Consider the following 24,577-nt stretch of genomic DNA (forward strand, 5'->3'; position numbering starts at 1 on the left):
AATAGATTGTAACATGAAGATATATTTCTGCTCTCTTCTTCATGCTACACATTTCATGTCACTAAATCAATCTTCTCTAAGGATAATGAAGGAAGGCTATGTTTATCACTTCATTACACACTATAAAATATCTTGTACAAATTTTCTGTCATGTTTGACGGTATTGCTGACTTCAAGGTCTTTTTCTTGTTATGATGATAAGAATAAAACCAACAGTTATAAAATGTGTGTTAATAAGTCTTTAAAATATTATTTATTTCTAACAAAAATGTAAGAAGTTAGAAAATGCCTGGAACAAAACTTTTTGTGGCAAAGTTTCTGGTCAAAATTCAAAATGATGTCTTCCAAAAAGCCTCAGTGCACAGGCTACCCCAAATGGAGTCACTTACTCTACATGATTGTACCCAACATTTAAAGAACTAGATACAGTCAAAGGAATAGTTGGGTTTTTTTATTATTATTATTTCATTTGTTTGTGTTTCATTTTGGATTTGCTTTCTGAATATAACATATTATAATCTGTCTGAATAATTAGAATGAAGACAATGATGTGCTGGCTAGTCTTATGTCAACTTGACACACAAATTAGAGTTAGCTGAACAGAGGGAACCTCAAATGAGAAAATGCCTCCATATTATCTACCTGCAAGGCATTTTTCTAATTAGTGATTTAAGGAGAATGATCCAGCCCATTGTAGATGGTGTCATCACTGGACTGATGGTCTTAGGTTCTTGAAAGCAGGCTGAGCAATCCATAGGGAGCAAGCCTATAAGTAGCACCCTTCCTAGGCCTTGCATCAGCACCTGGAATCCAGGTTCCTATCCTGTTTGATTTCCTGTCCTGAGTTCCCTTGATGATTTTCAGTGATGTGGAAGTGTCAGCCAAATAAACCTTTTCTTCCCAACTTGCTGTGTCAGTCATAGTGTTTCATTGAAGAAACAGAAACCCTAAGACACCAAAGATTAACTATTCAGGGTATTTTGCTTGTTTTCTGTTGCATGGCTCCTTATTTCCAGGTCTACTGATTTGCTATTGCCTAGTAGGACCCTTTGTCTTATTTTGTAGAATATAAGCCATTTGTGCTAAGCAATCCCAAATAAAAGACATTAACTATATATTAAATTTGTTGTAATATTTTTGTTATCCTTGATTGTTTTTTGTTTTTAATATCATGGAAAACAATACATTTCTATAAAATAAATTGTTGAAAGAATGGAATCAGGTTAAAGGAAGCACACAATTGCAAGACTGTCAACAATCAGAGTTAAAATGTGCCAACAAAGATGGGAGATGAAGTCTTCTACTATTTCAAGTTTTTCACATTGCACATTCATACTAACATTTTCTTGCCAAACATATTAAATTGTTTTAGAAAAGTATAATTAAATTATTATTTGTAGCCGGGCGTGGTGGCGCACGCCTTTAATCCCAGCACTTGGGAGGCAGAGGCAGGCGGATTTCTGAGTTCAAGGCCAGCCTGGTCTACAAAGTGAGCTCCAGGACAGCCAGGGCTACACAGAGAAACCCTGTCTCGAAAAACCAAAAAAAAAAAAAAAAAAAAAAAAAAAAAAAAAAAATTATTATTTGTTACTTTTAAACATTTATTTTCTGGAGTTTTGTGCACATGAGATTAGTCACATGTTTCAAAATGCCATTGCTGATTACAAAATAGTCACTTACAGAAAATCCTTGCAAACAGTTTAATTGGGAACTTTAATCTTAATTCTTATTACATTGAAGAAAGACAGCTACATCTAGCTAAAACGAGTAGGCATAAGCAAGGGGAGGTAACAGTTCTAGTGAAAAATAAACTTGTCTTCTTGTGTAGTGTTATTTTTGTGTTTTCTCTTTTTTCTGTCTCTACATTCTCAAAATTTGGTACAGGGTGCTGACTGGCTGGCCTATGTGCAGTTAATTTAATGCTGTGAGTCATGGGGAGGAAATGCTTATCTTTAAGACATAAATAATAAAAGGAATTTAAAAATCATTTGGTTTCAAACCCTGGAACAAGAGACTGAGGTGCATATTTTACATAAACCTGGCCTCCAGCTTCTCCCAGCATCCCTCAGTCCCTTCCTGGCATTCCTTGACACCACCAACCCTAAACTTTCCAGCCCAGAGAGGGTGGGCTTTCCTTCCCCCCAAAGTCTTTTCCCTATATAATCAAGATATTTTCCTTCTCTCCCTCCCCTCCCCTCCCCTCCCCTTCCCACCCCTTCCTTTCCCCTCTACTCCCCTCTCTTTTCTCCCCTCCCCTCCCCTCTCCTCTCCTTTCTTTCTGCATGGGTCCTTTCTCTCATTCTCTCTTCACCCCCTAGTTGGTCTTTTCTCTTTCTCTGTCCATGGCAACTCCCTTGGTCACAATTCTTGGGGCCAGTGAATGCAACCAAAAACAGCTTCCTCGTAAACCTGCCTTTAATACATTATAATCTGTCTTAAATTGGCTTATTTCACCAATGGTGAAATAACCTATCAAAAATGTCTTGGCTTGCTGTTAACAAAATGGTTTTTAGAATCCATTTAAATTTGAACTCAAACTCACCACTCTGGTAAACATTCACAGAAGTTTCTGCACCAAATGAGCTAAATACTTGGACCTCAGTGGTGACATTATCTAGTTTCTGTACCTCAAACTGACTCCCTTAATCTGTTGGAAAAGAATATGAAAACAAACGGAAGCATTAGAGTTAAATTTGTCACAATGAGGTTTCCTCCTTTCACCTAACTTTAGTTTGTGTGTCAAGTCGACAGCACATCAGGCTACTTCAGGCTACTTATGTTTCTTTGTGATCAAAGCAGAGAATTGTCTTTATTCTAAATATTCAGACAGATGACTATATGATATGTTCTAAAGCAAAGGAAAAGGATTTTTTTTCAAAAGGTTTGCATAGTTAATCATATGTAAAGTGCATAAAGAAAAGATTATATTTACAAAGTGTCTGGAGCATTCAACTAACTCAAAAGAAAGGCAACTAGATCATCTGAAATGTATGGTAACGTAAGAGCATGTTTTGATACTTGAAGTAAGTGTGGGAAGAAAAGTATCCTTTGATAATTATATCATTGAGTGAGCCATGGCATTCTCACTAGTATTTGTGGGCAAACTGGGATTATTGTGTGGATTTTTTAAGTTGTATCTAGACGATTCAAACTTTAATCAAAATGTTTCCACAGGATTTAGTTCTATTGAATGAAATTACTATAAATACAACAAATAAATAATTATAAAACTATCCTTAATCAATGTGTTTCTAACCTATAGTAACTGCTCAAAGAGAATTTTCAATTGAGGATAATTCTTCAATTCTAGAAGGTAGCTGGACAGAACACTGAGGGAAATGACAGCTAATTACACAGTGAAGGACCATGATGATTTTGTAGGAAGCAACTTCCACAATTGCATAAGCACAAAAAATTGTGATCTTTCAACAGAGAATGAAACAGACAGAGTACTGTTAGAGCTCATGTCTAGGAATCTGAGAAATTCCTAGATTCTAATATGTGGTCATACCTATCAATGACAAGACCAGTGCTTATACTGGAAGAAATTAGAACTGCAGAAGTAGTCTTGCTTTCAATAGTAATTTAGATAAATAATAGTTATCCTAGGATGGTAATTAAGATGCTAACTCATCCAGAAGATAAAAGTGTGAATCCAATTTATTGTTTCCTTTTATAGTTCTGACATAAAGAATGTAGAACTCTAACATTATGATCTTACGAGGTGGCAAATGACTATGATACTGATAATGACAGGCCTTGTTTCAAGAAATAAGAACTTTGCTGATAATTCTATTTTCATGGAGTCATGGGGGTAGGGGGTGCAGGGGGATAAAAAGAAATACATAAACAGTGTGATCTCATGAGGGAAGGTTGCCAATGCCATATTGTCAGGCTATAATTCTTCTCTTTTCTGATTCATGTCATCTTAATTTCCTGGCTCTATTCATTCTGGAGGAAACTGAGAGCTGCTTTCCTCTCCTACATGTATAATGACTTACTATAAAAAAAAATGCTTGAGAGAACAAGTATTAGTACAGACTTTAATCCATCTCTAACACAGAGATATTTTTTATAAAAATAGAAAGTATTTTATATGAATAACTGCTGTTGTATAATTAAAACCTTTTGGGTATGGATATAATAGAGTACTTGCCTAGTAATCATAAGACACTGGATTTGATCTTCAGCATCCACAAATTTGTATTTTTTTAAATTTTATAACAATAGAATTATTTCATGTATTTATATATTTATCAATGTTGCAACATGAATATTATGGAAAAAACAGCCTGTATCAACCTTGGGAAAAACAAAACCTTTGATAATAAACATTATACCTACTTTCAAAATATTCTATGGTGATACAATGCTTACATTAAGGATATTACCTGACAGGCCTCATCAATCCTGACATTACCAAGGACTCAAAACACATGGATGAAGAGGTAATTATGAATTACATGGAAGAATTTTACACATTCTCCTAATTTAATATGCCACTTGCAAAGTACCTCAGGACTCTATCAAAAAATATTTGTTACATTAAAATGTCTTCAAATTCTATTTCCTGATATAATTCCTAGAATTTTCAGTAAATCAGATATTTTCTCTGCAGAGCATTTCAATTCTACCCTGTACTCACTCCCAGAGAGTCACTTGCAAATTCAAAAGATCAGACAGACTGAGAAGGGACTCCGGGTATGAAGAGAATATAAGCATATGTTCTTCCCAACACTTCCTTCTCATGTTCTGGAAAATTAAGTCTTCAGGCAACTCTGCCTCTGTAGAAGAGAAATCAATACACTTTCTCCTTTATTTATCTGTTTAGTAATCATCCACACATATACACTGCTCATTTCAGGTACCACATGATACAGGCATTATTTGATAACATTGGAAAATGTTGTGATTCCCATGTAGAAATTGATTTACTAATTCTGGAACGACAAGCATGATTTCTCAGAATAAAACAGTGCTATGACTGTAGTTAAGTCTTCTAACCAGCTTTATTAAAATAATTCAAAAATAGTTTCCAAACATAAATGTTAATATCTATTTTACAATGTGGCCCCATGGGAAGATCAGCAGTCTCAACCTGGACACTTGTGATCTCTCAGACACTGAGCCACCAACCAGTCAGTATGCAAAAGATGATATGAGGCCTCCGAGACACACACACACACACACATATATATATATATATATGTGTGTGTGTGTGTGTAGCAGAGGACTGCCTGGTCTGGCCTCAGTGAGAGAAGATTCACCTAAGGTCTTAGAGACTTGAGGCCCCAGGGAGAAGAGAGGCCTGGAGGGGAGGGGGATGTAAGAGGTGGGAACATCCTATTGGAGGTAGGATAGGGGAGGGGGAAGGAGGAGGTATGGGATAGGGAACAGTGTGGGGTGGGATGGGGGCAGAGCAGGAAGGGGATAAAGTCTGGACTGTAAGAAAGGATTAAAAGAATAAAAATGAATAAATTTTCAAAGATCATAAAAATCCAGAACATATACTAATACACACAATTGTAACATAAACTTAAAATAGTTTATAATTTAATTGTTATAATAGCATTACGTTCAGTCCCCAAATTTTTATTTATGATCTTCAAAATAATAGTTGATCTTCAAAATTGAATAGTTGTGACTTTTTGATGTTAGAGTTCATTTTAAATCTGGCAATACTTTGGAGGAGAATACTTTGATTTATTTTTCTATTTTTTATTCATTTACATTTCAAATGCCATCCTGAAAGTCCCCTATACTCTCCCCCACCCCGCCCTGCTCCCCTCCCCACCCACTCCCACGTCTTGGCCCTGGCTTTCCCCTGTACTGAGGCATCAGGGAAATGCAAATCAAAACAACCCTGAGATTCTACCTCACACCAGTCAGCATGGCTAAGATAAAAAATTCAGGTGACAGAAGATGCTGGTGAGGATGTGGAGAAAGAGTAACACTCCTCCATTGTTTGTGGGATTGCAAGCTTGTACAACCACTCTGGAAATCAGTCTGGTGGTTCCTCAGAAAATTGGACATAGTACTACTGGAGAATCCAGTAATACCTCTCCTGGGCATATATCCAGAAGATGTTCCAACTGGTAAGAAGAACACATGCTCCACTATGTTCATAGCTACCTTATTTATAATAGCCAGAAGCTGAAAAGAACCCAGATGTCCCTCAACCAACAGAGGAATGGATACAGAAAATGTGGGACATTTACCCAATGGAGTACTACTCAGCTATTAAAAACAATGAATTTATGAAATTCCTAGGCAAATGGATGTATCTGGAGGTTATCATCCTGAGTGAGGTAACCCAATCACAAAAGAACTCACATGATAAGTGGATATTAGCCCAGAAACTTATAAATACCCAAGATACAATTTGCAAAACATGTGAAACTCAAGAAGGAAGACCAAAGTGTGGATATTTCATACTTTCTTAGAATGGGGAACAAAATACCCATGGAAGTAGTTACAGAGACAAAATTTGGAGTTAAGAAGAAAAAATAGACCATCCAGAGATTGCCCCATCTGGGGATCCATCCCATAATCAGCCACCAAACGCAGACATTATTGCATATGCCAGAAAGATTTTGCTGGAAGGATCCTGAAAATACTTTGATCTTAAGTTATTTAAGTATGTTTCTTCTGATAAACAATCTCAAATTTATTTTATATCAAAATCAAATGACTAGAATCACTCAACTGTTGCTTTGTTTACAGGAGTAAAAATTCCCTCACAGTATTTTCTTAAGATTAAAAGTAAAAGGGTTTTTAAGTTCTAGAAATTATTTTATGATTCGAACAAAAAAACATTTTGCAATATTATACTTTTTGTGTTTAAATAATAACTACTTATACATTACTCCATGTGAATTATGTTTGCCAAATATTGTAATTTGGGAAAATTCAATTTCTCTTTGCTTTGTTTGCAAGCATACTTTGAATGCCCATTGAAGTAATTAATGGAAACATACCATTACAATAGAAAATGATTTTGTAGATATAAATATACAGCATGTGTATAAATTTTATCTTTAGTTTAATACTCATAAAAAGCAATTGGTAATGATCTATGAAATGTGGCTATAGCAAGTTTTGGATATTTTTAAGTCATAACTATAATTTGTTATATAAATACATTCAATGAGAGTATATCAAGCATACAGAACTCATAAATGTTTGGCAAAAATTCTCCAAAGCCTATAGACGATCAGTAATATTTGGCTGCTGAGAAAAAAAAAAGACAAAGTTTGTAACTAATCTGACTGGTATGTGTGATCTCAAGTATTTATCAATTTGCCAAAGACAATAGAAAGAAAATTAAGTACAAATATCTACATTTATTTTTGTGCTGTTTGCTCAGTGAAAGAACAGTATCTTTGATAGAGTATATAAAAGAAATTAAATAATACTTTTTGAAGCCTATCTGGTTTTGTGGTCTGTATTACTTAACATTGTAATTAAAACAATTTAAATGATTATTGCCATATTAGATATTCATCATAGCATCTGTATCAACAAAAATTTTGCCTAAGATTGGACTCTCTCAAAGTTTATTCATATTATATTTTCTAGGATTTGAATATGAATATGAGTATTGACTAGTCATGAATCTTAGAATGTGTGAGATTGAGGTAGGTTTTTTGTTACATAAAAATTTACATGACATATTATATTAAAAACTATCAAGTCAAAAGACAGGATATAAAGAGCATTGATATGAGCATCCCATCTAGTTAATAGTTTGTTCTACATACAGTACAAAATGAATATAATGATATCCCCAAAGTTAGTGAGTGATCCCTCTATGCTTTTGGTGTTATTTTGGTGTTAATGAGAGTGGGAATATGACACTTAATTTTAGACCAGAATCCAGTAATTAAGATGTCTGAGGAGAATTCTTAGTGCTTTGTGAACACTCCAAGAAAACAAGACAAAGAGTCTTTGGACCTTGGATTCTTCAAAACAGAGAGTTGTTCTTGAAATGTATTGTTCCTGCATGTGGCTTCTTCTAGTGTTTGTATATATCGTGAACTCAAGAGATCTTTCCTCATGTGATCTTTATTAACCCTCAGAATATAAACTATCTGAGTCACAGAATATTTTTGACTATTGTATGACTTTGCCTCATTTATGAGCTTCATTTCTCAGGTTCCACCACCCTTAGAGAAGTGGCACGTGTCACCTGACCAGGGACCTGAAGCCAACTATGAGACATGAGAGTGGGAACCCTTGTTGAAGGAGGTAAATGAAACTAGTGGGACAGAAACCAGGAAAAATTTTGCCTTATGTTTAGCTAGTGCATCTCTCTTTAAAAGGCGGAGCACAGCATTAAAATCAAAATTAGAATGCTTATTATTATAATCCCTTATTTCCAGAAGAAGAACATTTAGATAAAGACCGTGGGGTAGAGTCTAAAATAATACTGAGAAGGCATATGAACAAGGGAGGAGAGGTACTTATTAAAATTTGGGTCACCTGGGTATTGTTTTGGACTATTATCAAGGTACAGAAGGAAGACAAGGATGGTATTAATTGCAAGGAAGAAATGGCTACATTTCTTGAATGACAATAAACTGGATGATATGATCAAACCTTAAAAAAGTTAAATAATGCAAAAAAGATTTTTCTCTAATCAGGCATAATGAAAAGTAAAAACAGTGCCACTGACAATTATGTTATTGATGAATCCCTCAGCCTTCTGACTGAAGTCCTCTTTAGATATGTAGTTTCCCTTGCCTAAATAAGATGATCCTGAAGCATGGGGTGGGGAACTTGATAGTTAATATAATGTAGAATCTTCTCAATGTTTTGATGAAGGCTTAGAAGGACCTATGGAAAGGCTAACTTTATAACCTAGATAAATGAGGACACAACAGAGAAAAGTAATGCATTTACCAACTCTTCCTCAGCCTCATAAGCTTGGTGTTTCCAATGCAATTTCAATGAAATAAAAATGTTTATTGACATTAGACATGAATATAATGAAATATTTTATAAAGGTTTTTGATTCCTATGCAAGACTGTTCCATATTGCTATAAACATTTGTTTGTTTGTTTGTTTGTTTGTTTGTTTGTTTGTTTGTTTTTTGGTTGTAGCAATAATGTCCAAGGTTTGCTATTTAATTTTTATGTAATTGCTCATATGGTTCTTAGTCCTTCCCAATTTCTTCAGTGAAAATGTAGCCCATAAAAAAGTTCAAAAGACTAGGAATGGTCCTGGAAATGTCACATATGAAATGCTGACAGGTAATGGTTTATGGGTATCAATAGATTATCAGTTGCATAATATACATCCTACAGCCCTCATGCATGTTATAGATATAGCTATATATACTTGGATGAACCTTGATAAAGGATCTGACTTTGAGTGTAGTTATATTAAAATTATATAAGGACTCTTTGAGCCTTATGCTAATTTCATAGAAAGATTCAACTATGGTACTAAGGAACAAGTAAAAGGGGAAATAAAGCCAGTAGTTATTATTAAAACAGCTGGCTTTTGATAATATCAATGAAATTATTGCCAAGAAATAGTCAGATGTGAGAGAGAGAGACAGAGAGACAGAGAGAGAAAGAGAGAGAGAGAGAGACAGAGAAAGACAGAGACAGAGGGAGAGGGAGGGAGAGGGAGAGAGGAAGTAAGGGAGGGAGTATTATAGATTGTATGAAATTTTGTAGAAATATGGAGACCAACAAACAGAGCTGTTCAAAGATACATGTCAGCAAATTGTTTCAATTGTAGCTGATTTGGCCCCAAAGAAACTTTGAAAATATCTCCTATAGCAAATGAATAGTCAGAATCAGTGAGATCCTGGCTTATGCCCTAAATTCAAGAAAGGAAAATATTGAGCTAAGGAATGCCAATCTAAATATGATAAGGCAGGCAATTCATTGCCTAGCAACAATAACAATACCAGTCAACAACTAGGAAAACGATTGCCTGCCTCCCCAAGCCCTATAAAATAAGAGCGTTTAAATCCAATAACAATAACATTTGTGCCACCTTCTGATTACAAATCAATCTAATCTTTTATTATAATTTCTGACTCAAGGCAGTGCTACTATTGATATTCCTTTTCCTAACGATATTGTCATTTCCCATCTTCAATGTCTTTTTAAGTTACATACAGGATATTGGGGACCTATACTGCCTGGAACAGTTGACTTTTATTTGGTCTCAGTAGGTTATCTATGAAAAGAATTGTTCATACAGGAGTCATTAATGAAGATTATATAGGAAAAACAGCAGTCATGATTACTGTGCCCACTGATTAGCAATTTAAAGCAGGATAAAAAATTGCACAATTATCATTTTTGCTTTATGTAGCCACTTCACAAGAAATGTGCTTCACGAGGAAGTATTTGTTAGTACAGATAAAGCTGCAGCTTTAAGTACTTTATTAAAGGAATGTAATAAACCATTGTTGGATTTTTAAATGAGAGGAAATTTTTTACAGGATTGAGTGATTCTGGAGCTTAAGTCTCTATTATAACAATAGAAGAATGACCCTCAAAATGGCCTGCTATGAAGTAAATTCAACCCTAATAGGGTTGGGAACTGTGAGTTCTAAGAATACAAAGTACTACAAAATTGTAATGCATAGAGTAGAAAGGCACAGTAACAGTCCATTTTGGCCTCATGCTACCAATGTTCCAATAAATCTTTGGGTAAGGGAATTTCTACAAGTTAATGCAGAGCTCTATATCCCCACCTCTTCACAAGTTCATTGAGAAGAACAGGATGTCAAAAAAGGAGAGGACTAGGAAAAAGTTGCAAGATATTATTGAACCTATATTCCCACAAAGACCAAACCAGAAATATGAATTTGGATTTTCATAGAAGACATTGAAAAATTCTACCTTTAAAAATTACCTAGGAATCTAATGAGGTTGTCTGGATGCCTCAATGGCACTTTTTTTTTTTTTTAAGAAAAAACCCTTCACCAGTTATTCAGTGAGAAGTTGAAGAAAGGGCATATAGGACTCTATTTTTCATCCTAGAGTTTTCCTATTTTTTGTAATTAAAAAGAAATTTGGTAGATGGAGATTGTTGATTGACTTACAGAATGTTAATGCCACCATGTGGCCAATAGGAGTTTTACAGCCAGGTTTATTTATGTTTGTTTAGCCTTTAATAGTTTAAGATTTAAAAGATTACTTTTGTACTATTCATCTTTATCCTAGTGATAAATTATATTTTACCTTTCTTTTCCCACAGCAAATCTTAAAGAACATCAGCAATGATGGACTATATTAGCATAAGGTATGAAAACTCTCCTACTATATTTCAATACTATGTAGGAAAGGTTTTAGAGTCTTTGATATAGACCTTTTCTACCTCAAATAAGTTTGACTCATATTGTTCATTATATGGATGATATCCTGCTAGCCACTTCTAAAGATGAAGAGCTACAATCCAAAAATTATGACTCAAGATATGCTACATAAAAGGGGACTTATTCTTGCACCTGAAAATGGTACAAAACCAGATATTGTGCAATATTTGAGACAAGTAGTAGGTAGAGCAGATTTTAACACACACACACACACAAACACACACATGCATGCACACATGTATGCAGGCATGTGAGTACACACATAAAATTCCAGTAAACAAAACAATTTAAAAATACTTAACTTTCAGAAGTTTACTAGGGAATGTTAATTGGCGATGACCTACATTAGGAATACCTCGTTATGCCTTAACAAGCTGATTTAAAACTCTAGAAGGAGAGACAGTATCAAATAGTCCTTGCAGATTATCTTGAAAGGCAAAAGAAGAATTAGACCTACTTTACTCCAGAATAAAGGAGTCATTTGTGTATGTTGTGGATCCTTGCCTTCCTTTACACATACTTATTTGCCCCACTAAATTTTCTCCTACTGGTGTTAGAGCACAATAGCAAAATTCTCTGGGATGAACTTATTTACATGATAAGGGCCATAAAATACTGTTTACCTTACTCTTGTTCAATTTGGAGTTCTTGGGGAGACCTGATGTCAACAATGATAAGGGTTTGATTCTTGCTGTATTATATTGACTTTAATTAACAACAGTCTTTTTTAGCATTGCAGAACTCTATGGGTTTTCAAATTTCATTTTCAGATTACTATGTAAGCATAGGAAATCATCATCCATCTGATAAACCATGGGATTTTCTGGTACACAGTCAATCAGTGATTACAAAAATTAACCAACCTTCTCATATTTCACAGGTAATATTTATTTTGTTGATAGCTCATCTATGGGTATAAAAGAGATTCATGGTACAGATAACCATCAGTTTATAAAGACTTCTTTTTTCTCAGTCCAATGGTGGGAATTGGCTGATTTGATTCATCTACTATGGTCAACTCTATTATGGTTGATTCACAATATTGTAAATATTGTTTTAGATGCTACTTGTGTTGTAGGATTAATTACAGCAGTAGAACATGATTTGATTTTGTTTTTACATTCTATTATACTTCAATTTCTACAGGAACTACAACAAGTACCTAATATTCACATATACCCTTTGTTTATTACTCATCCTGTGCATATCTAACCGTCTTTGTTTTATTGCAGAAATAAATAATACATATGATCCATTAACCTACCGTATACTCTAGAATAGGAACATCAACACATACACATTAATGTTAATAGACTTCATGTGTAAAACCATATCCTACCTGGACAAGAGAGACAGATTGTGCAGACTGTCCATTTTTTCCTCCATACACTATCATAATCATATAGATGGATGCAATCCCATAGATAAAAATACTAACAAATTATGACAAGTGGTGTTAGCACTTTTGTTTTGCACATCAAATGCCATACCTGAAGTTTGCATTGACAAATATTCTAAATTTCATTCATTCATTTACTCATTCATTCATTAGTTCATAAAACACTTTTGCAATTTTCTTACATTAACTTTCTCTATTACATGAGTGTGTACTTCCATAAAAATGGACAATTAACCAGCCTATGGTATGAAAAAAATTAAAACTTATCTAAAGATGGAACAATAATCATATTATAGGCATTATATAAAAGCACATATAACATTTAAAGAGCAAATATTAAAAAATTAAAAAGGGGTATCACCAAGGGATCTTCTTGAACTTTCCTTTTTTACTTTTAATTTATCAAAATTGCCTCAATGTACTATATGTTCAAGAGGTCAAAAACATTTATTGATAGGACATTCTGAACTACCTTCAGCTAGCCCTGTGTGGTTTAATCATCTGTCAATGAAAATGGACTTACTGGAACATTATAGATCCCTTTTCAGATCCTTCAGCCCTAGGCCATCAAGGACAACAACAGAGGGTGAAGGGAGAGTAAAAGTCACCACAGAGAGAGTGAACTTTCAACTAAATAGGGAAAGGAGATATCAACCATATTAGCAGAAGTCAAGTCTGCCCACTTACAGCCAACTTAAGACCCCATGCATCAAGAGAGAAGTTGCTTTACTAAGGACTCAAGTTAATGCCTTAATCTTGAGATCATAATAGATTCATCAATCCACCTAAAGAAGAAACTATATTTAATTTTGCCTTGGGATTTGAATCACTTCCATTTTCATGGGACATCATAACATTTGTGTTCCTATTGGAGATCGATATATACTTACTATCTACAAAATAATAGAACTATAATCATATGTGTCGTTTTCAATTTATTTTCTATACTTTTCTGATCAATATAATAATGTAAGTAATAGTAATAGGCATAGTTTGTATCTCTGTTTCTGGTTGTGGAGTATAATAACAAAAAATACTTTCACTAGTTTAATATATTTCATTGTGTTTATAATTTGATTACTTATTCAATATGCATGTATCAAATTATAATTGAAATTTTCTGTAACATATTAAACCAAAACCACTTTGAATATTCTGCAATTAGAAAATAATACATAAAGGGGCAGGGATATCACAAATTGGTCAAGGGGGAAATGTCAGAACATGGGTAAGGGGGGAAATGTCAGAATGTGGATAAGGGGGGAAATGTCAGAATGTGTGAAGAGGGGAATGTCAGAATGTGTGAAGAGGGGAATGTCAGAATGTGGATAAGGGGTAGAATGTCAGAACATGGTTCATCAATGGAGTAGAAGGGAATCTTTTGACCTCAGTTTCTTCACAAGACAAAATTGTTCTTGAATGTGTTTTTATACTTCTCCAAGGTGTACCATATAGAAGTTAATTTCTTCACATTACTTATTTTTGCTTGCTCTTGTTATTTAATTAAATGTTTAAATCCTAGGCTGGGCAGTGGTGGTACACACCTTTAATCCTAGCATTTGGGAGGTAGAGGCAGGTGGATTTCTGAGTTCGAAGCCAGCCTGATCTACAGAGTGTGTTCTAGGAAAGCCAGAGATATAGAGAGAAACCCTGTCTTGGAAAACACCAAAATCCAAAAACCAAAAACCAAATCCAAAAACCAAAAACCAAAAAAAAAAAAAAGTTTAAACCCTTGTATGTATTTTTTTGGCATCTGTGCCTTGTCCTTTTGACTGTATATAGTTTGAACTCATGATAGCTTTGCTCATGAGACATTTCTTAACCCTCAGAGAATAAATTGCCTAAGGCAATGTAAACTTACCTATTACATTAGCCTTTAGACTGCATCATTTTCCATCAGCTCTATTTTCCAAAACCCCAATTCCTATAGAGCATTGACCACATAATGCTAATAGGACCATTTACAATAGGAATTCTGATATTATATATTTTCTATCAAAACATCAAATTACTGTTTACATCTAGATAGCTTAAAGATGTATGAAATAGTACTTAGAAACACTCAAAGTGATTTTTTTTAAATAGTTCTTCATACCGTCATAAATCCATCCAGCAAACCTGAGTCAGGTTTTGGAGGTGCCTGTAACCGTTCCATAGACCACTTCTCGATGATGGAGGAGACTTGGGTATTCTCTGTATTTAGTATTCTGAACCCTGTCATATTTACGCCACTGTATCTGTAGGGCTCCACATCAAGAGCGAAGAGGTCCTGAAACAAAAATTTTCTTGTGTCACCAAAAGTAGATTTTTTTCAACAAGCTTACAATTCTGAACTTGTCACTTCTGATCTTTGTTAGGATACCTCCAGCACTGTATCTCAATATCTGCTAAGTATTGCAAATCAACTAGATACAAATAAACTATTCTTAAGTTTATATAAAGCAAAATGTGTTTACTTTGCCCATGAACATGTGTATTGATTACATCATAATTTAAGCAACAGAACAATAAACCTTTCTTATACATTTACTATTTCTATAATCTTTCTTTTGATAAAGATGTCTTGATCTTTTATTTTATGCAATGATATTTTCTTGTTCCTACTTCTTGCCCACTTAGTCACATTTTAGTTTTGTTTTCTAGTTTTGTTTTTTCTAGTTTTCTTTTGCTCTTCTTCTTGCTTTCACTTAGAGAAGTCAGTTAGGAAATAAGTCTATACCTAGTAATAACTATATGAAAGGTTAAAAAAATAATTAACATTACTGACATTGTTGCTCATAGGAAATTTGCACTTTGTTTTATATGCGCCATCTGGAGTTTAACCATGATGAACATTTTCTATTGTCCTCTCAAATCTGTACATCATGAAAATCCTTATTCTGCCTGATAATTTTTTTAGGAGACACAAGACCAAAGCTATCAAGGAAGTTGAATGCCATTATATGGACACACAGTAGGTGAGATTTCTATCCACTTTCTAACACTTTTTTCAGCTCTTCCTGGACAGTCTAAGATCCAAGGCACATGGTTGTCACTGATCCTGTGTACATCTTACTTGCTCCTTGCACTGCTATACCTTTCAGGTAACAGGCATAAAATTCAGTGGAAAGAAGCTGACATTGTCCTGAGTTGTATTCTGCACTGCAGAGTAATTTTTATACCTTTAGAGTTCAATTTATATGATATAATCAAAGAGATGGTATATAATTTACTCAAGATGCAAATAATTAATATATGGTGATATATACCAAAGGAAAATAGTTAAAATGTTAAGCAAAAGTGAAGTTAAAAAGAAACAAGCCAATATATATATATATATATATATATATATATATATATATATATATATGAATGATAGTTCTTTTTCTTTTCCTTCTTTTTTTTTGAGTCCATACACCTATCTATATCATTTTTTAATAAAAAAATCAGAAAATACACTCTGGGAAGAAAAAGACATAATCTTTTTTTAAATTAGATATTGTCTTTATTTACATTTCAAATGTTATCCCCTTTCCTAGTTTTCTCTCTGAAAATCCCCTATTCCTTCCCTGCTCCCCCAGTTATCCAACCCAACCCACCCACTCCCACATCCTGACTAGGCCATCCTCTGCTACATATTCAGCTAGAAACATGAGTCCCGCCATGTGTTTCCTTTGATTGGTGGTTTAGTCTCAAGGAGTTCTGGGGGTACTGGTTAGCTAGAGAAAGTACCCAAGGAGCTGAAGGGATTTGCAGCCTGATAGGAGGAACAATAATGTAAATGATATTTCATAGAGTAAATGGGATCTGAGTTGTAAGGTGAGTCAAACCACTGTACACAAAATCCAGAGGTTTAGCATACTGAATATTTTAAGATGAAAGAAAGTTAATAGTATAAAAGAAAGCTACGTTATCACTTCCTCTCAACTCTCTCTCTCTCTCTCTCTCTCTCTCTCTCTCTCTCTCTCTCTCTCTCTCTTAGAGCGGGCTATAAAAAATTTCTTTTGTCTATGTACTTTAAAAAGTGTTCCTAAGTGCCTTTGTTCTCTACCATATATTATCTCACTGTTGGAGCAGCACTTCCAGACAGTGAACAGTACAGAATGGGGAAACTCCTGACTACTCAAGCTACATAAATGACCACTGAGTGTTTGGTGCTAAACAGGACATTTATATCTCCTCTTCTAAGTCTCAGGGAACATAAAAGAAGAGAGAACTAAAAGAATAAAGTATGAATATAGAATGAAGAATTATAAAAATGTTCACTTTAAGGCATGGTGGTCATTGAAAACATCATCTCTGCTACTGTAGCTGTTTACACTAGGCCTGCATAAGATTAGATCTGTCAACAACCAATCATGAAGAAGGAACTGGTCTTACAGTTGGTCCATTGACTATTGATGGATCTTAAGGGATTGATTCAGTTGTGTACCAAACACTGAACTAGCTAAAATCCAGTGGGAGTTGTAAAATCACTGGCATTCTAATGGTCCTAATTAAAATTCACAAGGCAGAAACTAAAACAGAATGACATGACCAGGGAAAAGAAACCTGTATACAAGATGGCAGGGCATTATAAGATAAGGTGGTGGTAAAAAGAAACAGAATGCATGATAAATGCTCCTGAAACCTTCAAAGAAGAACTCTAACAATAACAGAAATATGGAGGGATGGCCTTCCTTCTAGAAGATTGCTTCCCTTTATGATTTAAAAGTTCCTAAGATCCATCACATAATCAGCTTCCAAACGCTGACACCATTGCATACTCTAGCTAGATTTTGCTGAAAGGACCCAGATATAGCTGTCTCTTGTGAGACTATGCTGGGGCCTAGCAAACACAGAAGTGGATGCTCACAGTCAGCTATTGGATGGATCCCAGGGCCCCCAATAAGGAGCTGGAGAAAGTACCCAAGGAGCTAGGGGGATCTGCAAACCTATAGGTAGAACAACAATATGAACTAACCAGTACCCCCCGGAGCCCGTGTCTCTAGCTGCATATGTATCAGAAGATGGCCTAGTCAGCCATCAGTGGAAAAAGAGGCCCATTGGTCGTGCAAACTTTATATGCCCCAGTACAGGGGAACGCCAGGGCCAAGAAGTGGGAGAGGGTGGATGGGGAAGTGGGTGGGGGAGCGTGTGGGAGACTTTTGGGATAGCATTGGAAATGTAAATGAAATAAATACCTAAATTTAAAAAAATAGAAGTTCCTAAGATTTATAAGAATCTGAATAAGAGATTTTTCTAAATTTCATTTAATTTGTTATTACCAGATTATGCCTCATTTTTGCAATTGCATTTACAAACAGCTTTATATTCTTCAGCAAATCACAATATAAAAAGAGAGAGCCCACTCTCCCGATAACCACAGTGTCAGTGTCAATTACATGCAATGTATATACTTTTGCTTGCTTATCCTATCTTTTTTTTCTTAAATGTGTCTCTACAATGTACTTTGTAAAATAAAGAAAGTCATCCATTTATACATCTGCCTTTAAAAAATGACTAGGATATTTGATAATGTCAAGGGCATTCAAAATTTGAGTATAAATACAAGAGAGAAGATATAAAACATGATCCTTTGCTAGGGATTGCCTGAAATCATTTTTATTGCAAAACAGAATTCATAAAGGAGAATCAGCTGAAAGAAAATGAGAAAGTTGGGATGGAATTACAGAAGTAGAGGAGTTAAAATAATTTGTGTTATTACTATCCTAAAATATTTTTTATTCTTTTCATAAGTATGAGACTTTATTTATTTTTTCTCAAAATTTTACAATTATGTTGAATCAAATTGCAGTAGAATTATGTAGACCTGTATGATAAATTGATATAACCTCTCCATCTTCTCCTTCCTACTACCAAGTTTCTTCTAAACTGCAAAATTTGTCAAGGAAGATGTGATATAGTGATATAGTAGAGCCAGTCTTGGTGTTTGTAAGAAACATAATGCTTGCTGTGTCAAGAACACTGCCTGGAGAAATCATTGTCCTCAGGGAAAGATGTGGAGAACAACTGGATTTTAGTAATAACCCCCAAAGCAAGGAAAGGATGTTCAACATTTAAACAAAGAACTGCTCATCAATAAAATAGGAAAACAATACTGCTGTAGAAACTGCAGGAAAAAAAAAAAACAAGTAGAATTTTATGAATTATCTAATAATAACTATTATTATTATGCCTAAAGTTTTAAGTGAAATCAAAAGTAATTGACTTGGAAAATAATAAATTTATTTATAAGTGTTTTGAATGTATATTAATACCACAATATTTAGAATTGGACTATAAAAACCATGAATATTATACAAATGTGTTTTGCCATTATTTTTAAGCAAAGTTAATAATTGATCATTAAAGTTATGACAATCTAAAAGCAGAAGGAAAGCAGAACAGACACTGAAAATTGAAAATGGGAAAAGAAGGATTAGTGAAAAATATGGCAGTGTATGTCACAAAAGACATCAGACTTGTTAATTGTTAAGCATGGCCTCATTATATACACATATAATCCTAGCACTCATGAGAAAGGTATGATTGCAAGTTTAAAGCCATCCTGGGTTACATTTCAATAGAACAAAAAGGGAAAAGGAAGATAAAGAGGGAGAGAGAAAAATAGAGAGTACTTTAGGGAGGAGAGGAAAAAAGTACGCAGGGAGGGAACTGAAGAGAAGCCAGGTAAACACCACTCATTAAAAAGTAAAGACAGAAGGAAAGGTGATAGCATTTGAAATGTAAATGAAGAAAATTTCTAATAAAAAATTAAGGACAGATTTTCAAATAAAATAATGAAAATATAAGTATTTAAAGACAAATATAAAAGTAACATGCAATTTGCTAATTGCGAATATAAGCAAATTAACTTAAAACACTAAAATGTCTATGAATTAAACATAGAAAATGAAAAGAACAATTTGAAAACTCTGATTTCCAAAAACACAAACATAAAAACTAGTCAATACACAACAATAACAATAACAAAAACAAACAAAAAGAGCAGAGATAATCATTGTGTTTGCCTAATACGTTGAGTTTTTAGCAAGGTAATTTTCAAATTCATTATGCTCTGAAAGATTCTGAGGTCACATAAAACAGACATACAATATTTTAATTGCTATTTAAAATGTTATTATTTCAAAATCATCAGCTTCCTCCCAAGAGCTATTATTTCTCTCTCATAATTCCTCCCAGGTGGAATCAAAATCGGATAAAGCACAAAGTAGAAATGCGTTATTCATTATATTACTTCTCACTAAAAAACACATTTCCATCCTTTTTAAAAGTCATGATAATACAATCTGCAGTATTATTTTTATGTTTTAATAAGTTACTTACCAGAGTCGTAAATATATAGTGGTAGTATTCTGTCATCATTCCCATAGCTAATGCCTAAGAGATAAAAAAATTAAAAAGTACAAAAAGATTAACATTGAAGGTGTGCATAATATGAAATATATTATTGTAGTATGACATGAAATGATAAAATAGTACAATTTGATGAACAATTAACTTCAATTATTACTGGTACATAAAATTGGATAACCCTGACCTTTACCCATTAGTAAGAAAAAAATAGTTGATATTAGAGAAACTGTGAACATGTTTGTTCCATATACTTCTAATATACCTAATAATAATCTAGTGTGGTGCATTTTTTTTATAATCTTCATTGAGCAATTGGAAGAAAGAGCTACTACAAAGAATAGTGCAAAACAGCAACCCCCCCCCCCCAGCACCTTAGACATACTGGTAACATTAAGGAAATGTAAATCATAACTTTAAAAAGAGTATGGGTAATTAGCAGAATATTTTAAGCTTTGTTCAAAGATTGGAAGAAAATGAGCTTGCTTTCCCTTTTATACAATGCTTATCAATTTTGACTGTCAATGATTTTAGATCAAGCTCTTTTTGTATTGAAATATTCAGTGATGAGAAATGTGCCTGTCATTTTTATCTTACAAAGTAAGAGAAATGAATAATAACTGACAGAGAGAACCAAAAATTCATGCAGTTGTAGGCTGAAGGAAGAGCTCCTAGTTGAAAGTAAGTATTCTTATCTAATAGTCTCCCCCACACTACTATCTATGCAAAAATCATTTGCTAAGTAACTTTCTGAGCTAGAGTTTGTGTGCAATTAATAAGAAACCTTAGTAGACATAGGTAGGAATTCACCAATTAAACTGAATACAATTTATAATTTATAACGTGAATCACTAAGTGAGAAAAATAGGCACTTCAACAATTAGAACACATGTAATAATTAATTATATATTGACAAAAATCAAACGAACACAGGTATGCACCTTTAAAAATTGCTCATTTCTAGTTCTTGAATTAATAATTATTCTACAATTTAGTTATCTTAAGCAAAGTACAGGCATATTTTTTATTAAACATTTACATTAAATGTTATAGTAAAGAATGTTTTTGACCAATGAAATGTGCAGGAGTCTTCTCATTTCCATGGTAAATTGAGGAGAGCAAAATATAATACTTATTTCTAAATACATTAGCTCAAAATGTAAAGAAAAATGAAAATAAAAAATAAGGAATATGTAAAAAATGAATTGTATAAATAGAAATAGTATTAATATCCCTAAAGTATATCAGAAGTTAAATTAAGTATATTGAATACTTTAATTTCTATTAAAACTTTTATATAGTAAGCTCAACTACTACATGCAATGACAGAAAACTAGGGTATATACCTGACTAAAATATGAACTGGAGACACTCAATGTGATAGCAAAGTTATTTGAATCAGTGACCACATGAGAAATACATTTGAGTAACTGTCTAGGCTTAATGAGTGGGGAAGGGGGAACTAGGATCAGGCACTATCGAGTCCCAAATACCAAGGACACAAGAGGTTCCCAGGACCCAACAGGGAGGACATTAGCCAAAATACCCAACTAAGGGAAGAGAGAACCTGTAGATTCCATACCCAGTTGAGAGATGGGTCCACCCTCCCATCTCAAAATTATTAATCCAGAATTCCTCCTGTCAAAATGAAATGAAGGGACAAGAAGAGTCTGAAGGAAAGGCCATCCAGAGACTGTCCCACCTAGAGATCCATCCTATCTTCTGACACTAAACCTAGACACTATTGCTAATGCCAAGAAATGCTTGCTGACAGGAGCCTGTTATGGCTGTCACCTGAGAGGCTCTGTCAGAGCCTGATCAATACAGATGCAGATGTACACAGCCAAACATTGGACTGAGAGTGGGGACACCAAGAGGGAAGTTAGGACAAGGACTGTAGGAGCTGAAGGGGTTTGTGACCTCATAGGAAGAACAACAATATCAACCAACCAGAGCCCCTCCCAGAGCTCCCAAAGACTAAACCACCAAGCAAAGTATGCATAGGGGATACCCATGGCTCCAGCTGGATATGTAGCAGAGGATTCCCTTATCTGTCATGACTGGGAGGGGACCCCCTTGGCCCTGTGGAGGCTTGATGACCCAGGATAGGGAAATACTAGGGCACTGAGGCAACAGTGGGTGGGCAAGTGGGAGGAACCCTCATAGAGTCAAGGGGTAGGTAGGGGGTATAAGGGGCTTGTGGAGAGGAAACTGGGAAGGGGGATAACATTTGAAATGTAAATAAATAAAATAACCAAGATAAAAGAAAAAAGAAAAAAAACATCTTGCAAATAAACAATAATAATACAATGGGTTTAACCTGTAAGAGAAATGGGAATCACATCACTGGTCTGGAAAGTATGATGAGTCCTGGCAGAAGAAAGTGGTTCCTTATAATAAAATGTCAGTTGTGGTCCCGGTCCATATAAGAGATTTTAAAAAATAAAATAAAATAAAATAAAATAAAATAAAATAAAATAAAATAAAATAAGAAAAGAAAAGGAAGGGAAAGGAGAAGGAGAAGAGAGGAGAGGAGAGGAGAGGGGAGGGGAGGGGAGGGGAGGGGAGGGGAGGGGAGGGGTGAGAAGAGTCAAGACAAAATGAGATGAGTTGAGACAAGACAAGACAATACAAGACAAGAGCATCTTAACCCAATCCAAATCCACTTAAATCTGTAGCATAGTTCAATGTTTAGTGGTCAGAGACTAGGATCTTGTGGTCTGTATTAACTATGCTTCTTAACTCCCTTCTAATCATCATAAGCTAATGGGATTCAATTTGGACTTTTTCCTGTATATGTATTCATGCCATTTTATAAAAGTATATATTGTATATTCTCAAAGATGTTTACTCTTTTATAAATTAATCTAAGAATTCTAAAACAAACATTCCCTTTGCCTTCATAAATTGTAACTCCTAGAATTTTGGGTCAGCATGTGAAACTGTACTAGAAATAAGACCTCAGCACACATTAGGAGGTAAGGCTGGCTTGTTTCTGACATGAGTGTTCTAGTGAAGCAATGGTTTCTTTCTATCTTTAAGAGAACTCTATAACTATAACTGGAGTAGTTTATGCCTTTACATTACATTTTCCCAAACTTTGATTTTGTATCAAAGATTCAACAATGAACTGTATTATTTAAAAATAAGAAAAATATAAGCATGTATCTGGCAAACTCACAAAGGTTAAACAAGTTGATTATTATCTCAAAAGATTATTTTAATATCCATTCACTCTGTATCTTTTTTTAACTACACACCAATGTATCTTCCCACAGCTCAAACTACATAAATGGAAAAATATCTGTATTTTCCTATGTATGAATATTATTTAGGAATCCATAAAACATTTTGACATACATTATATTTTATGAAGACCAAAGATTACTTGTTTAAAATAAAACTCTTAGGAATCTGCAATATGAAGCTGGTTATTTTGCCATCTAGGTGTGTAATTTGCAAGCAATTTATTCTGCCAGTTAGAGTCAGAAATAACATTGCTCATGTTTAACATAAGTGAAGGGGAAAATATATAATTACATTAATATTAATTTTATTTTATAACTTGCTGTTGTGGGTATATTTACATCACCTTTTACATTTTCTTAAAGATGAAGGAAAGTTTTTATTTCACATTCTCTGATCTGAACTTTGAAATCCTTGATTATGGTATCTCTATATGATAGAAAGTCTTCCTGAGTGTCTTTTACTTTTTACTTCAGAATGTCTTGGCTCTGCCCTAGGGAATTCTCTGTTAGAAATCTGAATAGATGTGGAATTATCTGCTGCTAAAGCATGGCCATCGATTAAAATACTTCAACTTGCCTTGGAGGAAACCTAACCAGCCCTGAAGTGAAGCCCTCCATTCACTTTTAAAGCTTTCAGACAAAAAGCCTGCTTCAAATTCTGTTCCTTGGTGTTTTATAAAACTGCAGTTAGGCTGAATAAATATTTAAAATTTTTAAGAAAACAAGGTAAAGCTAAGGCTATCATTTTGTGTTTTTTCTCAAGAATTGTTCTTAGATGAAGCACTCTTTCTGAAAGCTCATCTACTTTTCTGTTGAGCTCTGAATGGTGTATCCTTGGTAGTCCATAGCAGCTAAAGTTGACGAATCTCAGGAACACACACACACACACACACACACACACACACAATAACATCACACCACTCCAAAGCACATCCTGTGTTAGTTGGCTATACACAACACAATTTGGTGGAGGAAAAGGCTTATTTGACTGATTCTTTAGAACAATGATTCCCAACCTTTGATTGATAACCTTTTAGGGGATGTCAAAAGACCTTTTCACAGGAGTCAGCTAAGACCATTAGAAGCCACAGATATTTACATTATGATTCATAACAGTCACCAAATTAGAATTATGAAGTAGCAAAGAAAGTAATTTTCTGGTTATGTGTCAGTACCACATGAGGAACTGTATAAAAGAATTGGACCATTAGGAAGGTTGAGTACAACTGCCTTACAGTCATTTTCTATCAAGG

The 24,577-nt window shown here is 34.3% G+C and overlaps 1 protein-coding gene across 3 annotated transcripts in view; it reads right to left on the reverse strand.

Annotated features, from left to right (window-relative positions):
• Window positions 1–24,577, reverse strand: part of Grik2 (glutamate ionotropic receptor kainate type subunit 2) — a 700,738-nt gene that overhangs the window by 422,113 nt on the left and 254,048 nt on the right. For all 3 annotated transcript variants that reach the window (XM_021173658.3, XM_029482440.2, XM_021173659.3), the window contains exons 6-7: window positions 20,050–20,103; window positions 14,837–15,010 (exon numbers count right to left, since the gene is read on the reverse strand). In XM_021173658.3, coding sequence (XP_021029317.1) covers window positions 14,837–15,010; window positions 20,050–20,103 — 228 coding nt within the window. The remainder of the gene's footprint in view (window positions 1–14,836; window positions 15,011–20,049; window positions 20,104–24,577) is intronic.

This window comes from Mus caroli, unplaced genomic scaffold (assembly GCF_978045245.1).
Source record: "Mus caroli unplaced genomic scaffold, Mus_caroli_1 scaffold_9, whole genome shotgun sequence".
Taxonomy (NCBI): Eukaryota; Metazoa; Chordata; class Mammalia; order Rodentia; family Muridae; genus Mus; species Mus caroli.